We start from the raw sequence: 11,374 nt of genomic DNA, 5'->3' as shown, positions 1-11,374 counted from the left end.
AGAAACAAAGGTTACCATATTCCATGTTGTGTTGCGATTGAAAGTTAGACTTGGTTATGCTCTCATAGTTTAAATCAGGAATTTTCCTTGGCTTTCCATGTAAGAGATTAGAGAAAAGGATGTGGATCATGTGCATCATCAATGTTGGAGATTTGGAGTGGGATGTGCTGTCTTTAGAAGTGATCCAAGGCAAGGTAATTTGGTAATTTTTGCTTCCATATTTCTTGATTCACGCATGTACATTGTCTTGATTTTTAGAATAAAAGTTATTTTTCTTTTGGGGCATTTTGAGTGAGGTTCCTAGATTGCATTAAGGTTTTGTTTTATAATTTTGAGTTGTAATTGGTGCATGCAAGTGGTCTTGCCGGTATAAAATAAAATAAAGTAAGAAAAATTTTCAATGGTATATACTTGCTAGAACCTCATTGCTTCCTTTCAGGTGTGACACGCCGGTTATCTCACATCCCTTTCTCTCACTCTCCTCTCTCTTTCCCTCTCACTCCCTCTCTCTCACTTTCCTCTCTCCCCCCTTCTCCCTCTCTTTCCCCACTATTGATGCCGCCACTGGTCACTCTCCTCTCTCTCTGTTCCTCTCGGGCGCTCTCCTCTCTCCTCTCTCCCACTCCCTCATCTCTCTTCTTACCCTTTCTTCTCCTCGTCTTTGCCCTCGCCCTCCCTCTCTCTCTCTCTCTCTCTCTCCCCCTCCCCCATTGTTCTTCCATCATCCCTCCCCTCTCTCTCTCTCTCTCTCTGTCCCACTCCTACCCTATCCATTCACTCTACCTTCATCTATCCCCCACCCTCCCCCCCCCTGAAAAGAAAAAAAGAAAAAGAAAAAAGCATCCACATGGTGTTTTGAAAACTAGTTTGAGGTGGACTCAGAGCGCCAGAATCTAGCAAGATTTGGGCACTTGAAACTCTTGCCAGTCCCATGAAGAACCAAAGTTTGAGGTGGACTCAGAGAGTCAATCCCATGAGAGCAAGTTTGAAGAAGCTCAGAGAGCTCCCAAATCCTGTAAAGTTTAGGCACTTTAAATGCTTGCCAGTCCCATGAAGAACCAGATTGAGGTGAACTCAAAGAGCAGCCAAATCCAATAATTTAGGCCCTTGAAACTCTCGATGGCCCAAAGAAATACCACCCCTCGCACGATGCATGCCCTTGAAAGGCCCTCTTGGCAGATGCAAGCCCCTCACCCCTGTTTCTGAGGAACATGTCCTTAGTTGGCCCTTGGGAATGGTGCAGGAAAATTTATGTATTACTCAAGGTGAGAACAAACCTATGAAAGGTACCCATCTGAGCTGACAGTGTAGAAAGAAACTCATGCCTATTTATTCTTGAAGGTGTGAGGTGTGGTCAAACCTATAAAAGATACCCATCTGGGTCGACAGTTCAGGAGCAAACCCATAAAAGATGTTTGTTTGTCCCTTGAAGATTCAAGATGGGGTCAAACCTATAAAAAATACTCATTTCTGTCGATAGTTCGGGAACAAACCCACAAAAGATGCGTGTCTGTCCCTTGAAGGCTCGAGGTGCTGTCAAACCTATGAAAATTCCTTATCCAGGTCGATAGTTCGAGATTAAAGCCATTAAAGCTGGGTTTGTCCCTTGAAGGTCGAGGTGGGGTCAAACCTATAAAAGATACATCTTGGTAAACAATTTAGGGGCAAACCCATAACAAATACTTGTCTATCCCTTGAGTGCTCAAGGTGGGAAACAACCTTAAAAGGTATCCATCCAGCTCAACAGTTCAAAAACAAATCTGTGAAAGATGGTTGCATGTCTCTTGGGGAGAGGTGTGAGCAAACCTATAAAAGGTATCCATCCGAGTTAGTTGTGCAGAATTGTAAGAGATACCTACCAAAAAAAATAAGCCATGAAGAATGAAGCCAGGTGAAAACCCAGTCTTCAATTCAAACCCAACCCATCTGGTTGCCACCCCTAGGTTATGGTTCCCATCCAAAGACAACACATCGATCGTAGGTTGTCAGCATTGACTACACTCTGATGATATATATGTCGAACATCCGGAGTACCAAGGTGTGTATGACAAAGTCAATTTCTAAACACTATGGTCCATAGCTGTGGATCGTGGAAAAGGTGGCAAATTTACAAGGGAGAGCTTCCAAAAAGGCGCCTGATTGGCTCAAAAACCCTGGGAACAATAGAAAATGGCTAGAACCAAGAACTCTGAAATTTCGCGTCTTTCTGACACTGTTTGATGGGATTTACTAAAAGTTTTGAGTTATTACATACCATACAAAAGTCAAATCATGCTAGAAATGACTATTTTTTGTAACTTTTGGAGGTGATTTGGCACAAACCCCATGGAGTTTTGATCTGCGCTTCAGACATGTTCCTCTCAACAAGCACTTTCTGATGATGTATATTTTATGGGGGTTTTGATGCCTGATAGTGGTGAAATGTTAAAGAAAAGTCAAAGGTGTTTTTATATTTATGCAGTTTGCAATGCTCATGACTTTCGCTCAATTTTCATGCGACTTCTCCCTATTTGGGGGGAATATTTCAAGGGTTTTATTCTATAGACTCACAATTCTCTTTCAATTGATATGTGGCTAGCCACAATCAGCTTGGAGATGGCAGATGATCTTGAGGACGATTTGTGACCCATTTTTATGACAGTGATGAAAATCATGATTTTGGAACAGTGAAAGACCCATAGCTCATTCAATATGTGGAGTTTTTGGGTGACTCTTGAGGCAAAACATCCATGAGATCGTTCTTTACGGTTCTATGGCACCGAAATAATGAAAATCTAGCCAAATAAGAGGGAAAGGTGTGTAGAGAGAAGCATGTGGCCAATTTTTGAAGACCTATCCATAAAAAGATCTAAAACTCCTTCAAATCTTAGAGTTTATTTTTTATCAATTTTGTTGTAAAACAATCATGAGGTGATTCTCTATGATTTGGTGGTGTTGGATGGCTATGGTTGGAATTAAGCTTTTCAAGGGCAAATATCGATATTTTCATCTTTTTGATCTTAACAAAAATGCCCTTTTGAATTATTATGGGATAAAAAGGTGATAATCCACCCATATATGATCCTAACTTTTGATTTTCTACCTTAGTTTGGAACCCTATCTATAAAAGGGGTTAACCCCATTCATTTTCAAGGTTGGAGATCATTTATGTAGGTTAGAGAATTCTAGTGAGAGAAAACACTTCTAGAGAGAAACCCTAAACCTATTGAACTGCGATTAGGGCACTGCTCCTTTCCTAAGCTTAAAACTTTGGAGGCTAGTAGGGGTTTTGCCTAACGTTGTCCCCCTTTTGGAGAAATTCTTGTGCTTCCCAAACCTCTTTTTTTGCAAGGCACCCGCCCGATTGTGCGGGGCATCTCCTGGTATCCAAAAAACCACGTTGTCTAAGAGGGCCACTTAACCGGACTAGGAGGATTCGAACTCAAAATCAAGTGTTTGGTCCTTGTTCCCAGTTACCACATTAATGAAATTGGTAGTGCTTGTTCGAGCTGCGTGATCTTAGAGTGCATTATCCACTACCAACTTTGGAATCCAAAACAAAAAAAAAAAAAAAGAGGAAAGGAAAAAAAAACATTAACACACACGAAGAGAACTGGCAGAACACCTGGTTTCCCCATTGCCTTTAGAATTCAAATCTTTCCAAAAGCTTTAACCTTTTTAAAAGATTAAATCTTTCTCCAAAAGAATTCTTATCATGTTTTAATGTTGAATGAAGATTCATAAAGATAAAAAAAAAAAATATATATGGGTCCTTCCCAAGCCCTAAAATTTATGAAATAATTATGAGAAGAAATGGTTGCACATGGAATATGTGCACACGTCTGTCACACATGTTGCTCACATGTTCCTCAACTGCTCTTAAACCATATATTGAAATTCTTGTATCTTTGGAAAGGACAAAAACATAATTCCAAAATAGTCTTTTAGAGAGTACACAAGTATATTCCACATATCCTCTCTCCTTTAAGAGTGCAAAAATTTTAATTCTAAGGTGACTCTTGGAAGGAGAAAAACTCATCTAATCTCTTTAAGAAATGCATATTTGGTGGTCGTAAAGGTAGTGGGAAAAGTTAAAAGAGTGGGCATGCCGTGGTATAATGCATTGGGTTAGAATTAGGAAGTCCATGTATGCTAATCATGTATTCACACTTGACCTCTCATATTAACCCAATGGAACCCATGACCCATTTGTCTCTCATGCAGGCCCTCATGATGGACCTATTAAAGTTTGCCAAGATGTAAATAGATTGCAAGGTTGCTATGGATTTCAGGTGCCCCCATGACATATGCATTATCCAAGTGGACGTCTTCTCTCAGCACATACATTCGTAGGCTTCCTAAGTTCCCCCAAAGATGTGGCTATCATGCATGCTTGCTGTGAGGCGGTATGTTAAAGTTTTGACCCTTGCCAATTCAAGCCTATAAACCCTCATGCAAGAGAACATATTCCTCCTAGCTCACAACCTGAGATCTCAGTCGAACCTCAACTAGGGATGACCTGTAAACTCTCTGTGATGGTGTTCCAGGCCTCATGCCTCTTTGGAGCCTAGGGTCCCAGGGTTTTTCGGGTCGTCAGCTTAGGTCTATCCTGCAATCCACGACGAGAGTGCTATGGACACTCGTGCTCCTCTGCTCAAAGGCCCTCATGGATTTTAAGCCCATTGGTCCTCATTGACCAATCCACACCCCCACTCAAACTGGGGTGCCTCTCTTTAGTTCACTAATTGCATGAGCACTTACACGGGTAATACAAGAGCCAAGGTCTTTGGAAGCCACAAAAATCCAAAACTCCATATGTTTAGCAAGAATTTTTTTTATTCTCTTCTAGACCTCATTTTATTTTTTATTATATATATTTCATTGTGCTCTCTATTACTATTCAATTACACCTATGCATTAGTTTGTTAAGTGTGGAACCAAAATACGATGTTGCATGTTATGATTCTTTCCCCCAATTGTCACGCTGCTATCTTTGAAGTTTGATTGCTTTTTTGTATTTGCAATAATGTGCGTAGTAGGGTGCTTTAGAAGTTCTCCAGAAATGTTCCATTTGGACTGCTGAAGCTATTGTATGTGATGCTTGTGTAAATTTATTGTAAGTATTAATGACTTGCAGTTTTGGTTTCTTCTCAGGCACCTCCTCGGGCTGAAGTAGTGAAGAGATTGAGAAATGGTATTGTGATTAACGTCCTTGGAATGGGTGCTACAGTGCTTGGGATGCAAGCTACTATTGGTTTATTGGTAGCAAAGGCTCTCACTTCCTCTGCTACTCCATATTACCAGGGGCTAACTCCTGGTTATAGTCCAGTTTTAGCTCTCGATGTCTTCTTGGTGCAGGTATGTAGCTTTCCATATTCCATTGCATCTCCCTAATTTCATTTTCAGGTTTCACTGTCACAAGGTAGCCTATATGGTTGCAGTGGGATTACTATATGATTATGGCTTCCAAGTCTTTCTGCCAGGCCTTTCTTGTATGTCAAACCTTTCTTACAAAGTGTCTATCCGATGGAGATCCAATTCCTATGTGTTACCTGATCATGCTTCTTTCTAGTAGATTGCAAAGCAGTTAATTTTTAGCTGAAATTGGATTGGTGGCCTTTTCCTTCGGATGTGTGAGGTTTTGATGAGAACAGTCTTATAGGCTTATCGGTTCTGCAGAACCGCTACAAAAAATATTCATTAGAGTGAACGCTTAAGATGAAGTCATAAACTGTCAGATTTGGTTTGAAGCTTACAAGAGAGAGGACATCATATGCAAAGATAGTTTGATATGACTTCATCTTATAGGGTTATCAGTTCTGCATCTTAAGTGTCCCCCAGATGAAGTCATACACTGTCAGATCTGGTTTGAAGCTTACAAGAGAGAGGACAAAACCATTTCAATGTTAGGGGCCACTTAAAAATAAGATTTAGGACATGAAAAATAGGGATGGACCATGCCCCCTCGTTCTTTGGACCGCTCACAGGACATGGCCCCATTTGGGCCATCTCTTCACTTGGAGGCAGTCCACCCCTCCCATTTCAAATTTATTGCCCTGTGAAAGGCGGCTGTCCCCCCCCCACATCCCCCTTTGACAGCTAGACCCCCCAATAGCATGCCCTTCCTTATTTCCCGAGGCAGAAGCCCCAACTATCACTGTCTCTCCCTCCTCATCTCTCTCCTCGGGTTGACCCCTGGCTTCAATCTGGAAGGGCCCCTTTGCGTGTCCCTGCCCTCACCGCCTGCTTTGATGCCCCAGGCAGAAGACTCTAGGCCACCTGTACAAGCCCTTTCTCCCTCGTCGTCAACCCCCCATGTTGGACAATGCCTTGTCCCTGACCTTCATTTCCCTTCCCGCCACATTCCCTTGCCCCATCAACCCCTCCATCGTGATCATCGCCCCTCTCTTGATGATGACAAAGGCTTCTATCCCTCCCACTTCCACTCACTGATCCCCCATCCTCTGAGCTCCTCCTTTCCCGTCCAAAACCTTGTTCCCCTTCCCTAGTTTGAGCTCTTCCTTTCCACCCACAATTTTTCCCTCTTTCCCCCCCTCCCCCCTCCCTCTCCTACCAGCCTCCCTCGTCTACAACATCCGACCTTATGGCCCTAATTTGATATTCTATACCTCTCGACCGCCCTGCACCCTCTGAGGGCCCCTCACTCCCATTCCTTTGGCCCATGCCCTCACCTCTCTCCCTGCTTTCCCCAACCTTCCTCCCTAGCTTCCTCACCTTCCCTCTGCCCTCTCGCACTGGCAAGGTTTGACCCATCCCTACCGCATATTCAACCCCCCTTTTCCTTTAGGTATCCAAAGGTGGCAGCTTCGGCCTCTCTTACCCTCCCTTTCTGCACCTCTTTACTCGTTGACTTTCCACGACCTTGTACCTATCCTTAGCTTGGATGCCTCCCATTCTTGGGACCTCTACTTCTCTTCCACCCGTCCTTTGGAGGGCTTCTCCTTACCCCTTCTTTTCTTATCTAGTCTCTTGCCACCCCACCTGTCCAATACCAACTTTTTCGAAACCCCCCCCACCTAGCTGCTATCCCTGTCCCACAGCCCCAACCATCCAATCTTCGCTCCCTTGCCCTTAACTAATCTCCCCTTCCCACCCCCTATATCAGCCATCTCCATCCCCTTTTCTTCTTCTACCCCACGTTCGACCCCCCTGGGGTGGAGTAGTATTCACATCCCCATCTGGGAAACCTTACCCCCCACCTCTTCTTTGCTACAACTCCCCTGCATCCAAGATGAGCTCCCACTCTCATAGTTACCAAGATCTTCTAATGAGAGGTTCACTTCTACTCTGGAAGCTTGATCCCACGCTCTGAGACACGGGGTCTTGATTCCAGGTGATTCCTTGATACTTGGGATCTTGATTCGGGAAATTAGGAACTCGCTTCCATGTAAATGGGATCCAGATCCAGATCCCTATGCCAAAAATCATGGTTCTATGGTCAAGCTGAACCATGTTTCCACCAACTTGGAACCGAGTATCCTTTACTTTGGGAGCGAGTTTCACCGGAAAAGTTTTTTTGTTCATATACAATGGAGTGTGGATCTCAATTTTTTGTGCTCTAAAAACCTTTTCAATGCCATGCTTTCCTATATACGCTGCACTACACAACCATGCACACCTTTTGAAATATGATTTGTGTCTAATTTCAAAGAAAGGTAACAAGAGTGGCAAGGAGAGAAAAGGAAGAAGTTGGGAGGAGATACAAAAGTTAGTCGTGTTGTGATTATATTGAGAAGTGAGGTTGCAATCAATGTGCTTAACTACCTTGGGGCTAGTTCATTGGGTCATGTCGACTTCTCGAAGGACTTCTATTGCTCAAGTGTTGGTAAACCAATTCAAGCCACTCATGGGGTTGCCTTATGGGTGATGGAGTAACTTGGAGAGCCATTGGAAAGATTAAATACGACAATGTCTCTCTTTTTCTTGTTTTTCAAAGGAGAGCTTAGCTATCACAACATTTCTTTTTTGGAAAAAGGTATTGCAGCATTATTGGATATGTGAATTTTGAAAATAGTTAAATTGTTCATTGGAATTCACTCCCAAATTACAATACAAGGGAAAAATGAACTTGGGGGACCTCAATCCTAATAATGGCAAAATGCGATCCCATTTAGTAAGAAACCCGCTCCTCTGCAGATAAGCAATGGGCTCCCTGAAGTCAAGGATCTCAATCCTTTCCTTGGCCATGTACGGATCTTGTTCTACCGGCCGTAGAACTTCAAGCCTGCCTCTCTTCTCACTCTTGCTCCCTATCCAGGATATACTCCTACTCCTATTCCGGTTAACTATGGCTACTCTACATCTCAAACTTTTGTAAACTCCAATTTAGTCAATGTTATGGACGACACGCAAGGCGATATTCACCAAATCCTCAGGGTGATGGGCCTCTAATATGATGGATTACATGAGGATACCAAAGCCTTCATTAGAGCAGACGCCCAAACAAGGTTCAAAGTACATGCCAAAGACCAAAAGGAAATCTCAAAGCTCGCTTTTTGGGTCAATTATAACTAGGAGGACCATGTCCCCCCCTCTTGTCCTACTTGTGGACCCAATCCTCTTGGCTTGTCAGCTCCCCTGGTGCTCTCCTAAATGCGCCTTCAGGGCTTGGGAGATCCTGATACATGCAAGGCTGTCCATGACTTCAGCCTGAAATTTTTGAGTAAAGTACTGGCCATAATCGAAACTAAACTTCCTCCTTCCCTTCTCTAGATACCACTGGGGCTTCAGGCTCTGCATGTGGGTGGCTTTGGAAGCTTAAGGTGCTTCTTGAGGCATTTGGGTATTTTGGGATCCCTCAACGCCCTCTCCAGCCCCCTTGTGGGCAATTTCTCCATCTTAATCGCCCTTACTTGAACCTTCGATGGTCTATAACGTCACCAGATGGTCCTTTGAGCTTAACTCTAACCCACAAATATCTCAATCAATGCTCGACTTCTCCGAATTCATCTCTAGAAATCATCTCCTCGACATGCCTCTTCGAGGAGTAGACTTCACTTGGTCCAACCCTTCCTCTAACTCGTCCAGTGTTTCAAAAAGCACTAGGCGGCACCTAGGCAATCAAGGGGGTCCAGGCCGCCCAGCTCCTAGGCCTAGAACCTGGGCGGCCCAGTAGAAATTTTTTTCTTTTTTGGGTTTGCTCTCTCCAAAATAGCCTCTAATGGGTTTTAGGTTTCAAATGAACCTAAAACCCACAATTTTACCCTTTTAGTATTAAAACAATGACCCAAAAATACCCTTAAGGAGCCGCATTTCAGCCCCTAGGCGGGGCACAGGCCTTGGGCGGCCTAAGCTGTTCAGGCGGGCGCCTAAGTGTGTGCCCAGGGATATCCGCCTAATTTGGCTGCCTAGGCTTGGACAATGCGTCCTGGCCTTCTAGATCGCCTAGGTGGCCGCCCAGGCGTTGGGCAGTCTGCTTTTTAAACCATTGAACCCATCCCTCTCTAAACTGAATGGATACCTCATCTCCCTCGATTAGGACTCCGTGTTCCCCAGAACCAGAACCTGTGCCATAGCCCTCACCAAACCTACTTCTGACCATTGGCCTATTCTTCTGGATATCGAAACTCTTATGGTTTGAACTGGCTTAGCTCAAGGAGCCTAGTTTTATGTCCCTCATCCCTTCCTGGTGGGAGTCCTTTATGAACCAGTTCCATGGTTGGGCTGGCTTTCTCTTGTAGCAAAAATTGCAACTTCTCAAAGCTGCCTTGATAACCTGGAGTCGCCAACTCCTGGGAAACTTCTGGGTCCAGAAAGAAGCTTGCCTTCAGAACTAGGACTCCACCGAAGAGCGCAAAGCCTTGACTCTTGACCAAAGGCACCAAAAAACACAACTATGAGCTCAGCTACCAGCTTCTTGTCCATAAATAAGAGATCTTTTGGTCCCACCGATCCATGGTCAAATTGCTGAAACAATGGCGACCTTAATACAACTTTTTTCACAAGATTGCTACCTGTAGAAGGTGCAACAACTCCATTTCCCAAATCAAAGGCGGTAAACTCGTCCTTCACCAACATCCACAAGTGGTAAATGCCATCATTGACTTCTTCACAAATCTCGTTGCGGCTCCCTCGGGCCCTAGGCTGAGGATGGCTAATGTGTCTTTCCAAGCTATCCCACCAGACAAGGAAGCCTAGCTCGAATGTTCTTTTTCAGAAGCGGAGATCCTGGGGGAAATTAAAGATCTTGGTCAGGACCTTGCTTCTGCTCTGACAGATATCCGGTGGCTTTGTTCAAAACCTTATGGGACTCCCTTTGACCTGACCTGCTTGCTTTCTTCGAAGAATCCCACGGAAAAGGTGTAATCCATAAGACCATGAATGTTACCTTCAGCACACTTATCCCCAAAGTTGAAGGAAGGACTTTAGTCCAATCAGCTTGATCAATAGCTCGTACAAGATCATCTCCAAGGTTCTCACTTCCAGGCTGAGAGAGGTCCTTGGTTGGTTCATCTCCTTGAACCAAGGGGCCTTTGCCAAGGAGTGCCAAATCCTTGACAAAGCCTTAGTGGCTCATGAGAATCACTTATCCAAGGTCCCGGGTGCGGTCACCAAATTGGACTGGGAAAAGCCTATGACCACGTTGATTGGCCCTACATAGGATGGGCTTTGGGCTAGGATGGAGGGTCTTGATCCATGGCTGCATCTTGAACCCCTTCGTCTCCATCCTTATCAACGCCTTTCCTAGAGGATTCTTCCCTTCTTCTAGAGGCCTCAGGCAGGGACACCTCCTTTCATCCTTCCTGTTTGCCATTGTTGCCGAAGTAGTTAGCAAGTCCATCTCCAGGATGTACCTAAACGGCCTCCTTAAAGGTTTCAATATTGGGAGTCATCGACCTGAGATCACTCACCTCCAATATGCCAACGACACTCTTCTATTTCTGTGATGCCACCACCCAACAAGTTGACGCCTTGCTCCTCTTCCTCTGCTTCGAGATGGCCACTGGTTTTAGAGTGAACATGGCCAAATCCAAAATGATTGGAGTGTCCACCGAGGCCCAACTCATTAGTAACCGAGCTGATCGGTGGGGTTGCAAAGTCGATGATCTGCTATCGTTCTATTTGGGATTGCCCCTGTGCATTGGCAATGGAGCCATGTCATTGACAAATTCGATAGGAGGCTTGCTTGGTGGAAAGACAGGTTTCTTTCCTCTGCAGGTAGAATCACCATCATTAAGGCCACTCTCTCCGATGTCCCTATCATCCAGATGTTGCTCTTCCATATGCCTTCCTTGGTTGTGGCTTGCCTAGATCAGCTCATGAGAAACTTTCTCTGGTTGGGAGAGGGGGACAGAAGTACCTCCTGATCTCTTGGGCCAAAGTATGTTCACCTAAATCCCAAGGTGGCCTAGGCATTTGCAGCCTTAAAACCAAG

At 44.4% G+C, this 11,374-nt stretch overlaps 1 protein-coding gene across 1 annotated transcript in view; it reads left to right on the top strand.

Annotated features, from left to right (window-relative positions):
- The window catches only part of TIC21 (translocon at inner membrane of chloroplasts 21), a 36,433-nt gene that overhangs the window by 21,172 nt on the left and 3,887 nt on the right, over nucleotides 1-11,374 (top strand). Inside the window, exon 3 of the mRNA XM_088855920.1 lies at nucleotides 5,134-5,337. Coding sequence (XP_088712046.1) covers nucleotides 5,134-5,337 — 204 coding nt within the window. The remainder of the gene's footprint in view (nucleotides 1-5,133; nucleotides 5,338-11,374) is intronic.

The sequence above is a fragment of the Amborella trichopoda genome, chromosome 13, assembly GCF_054954075.1.
Source record: "Amborella trichopoda isolate Santa Cruz 75 chromosome 13, AtrichopodaSantaCruz75HAP2 v2.0, whole genome shotgun sequence".
Lineage (NCBI taxonomy): Eukaryota > Viridiplantae > Streptophyta > Magnoliopsida > Amborellales > Amborellaceae > Amborella > Amborella trichopoda.
The sequence above is the reverse complement of the archived record's forward strand: the minus strand, read 5'-3'. Positions and strand labels throughout refer to the sequence as shown.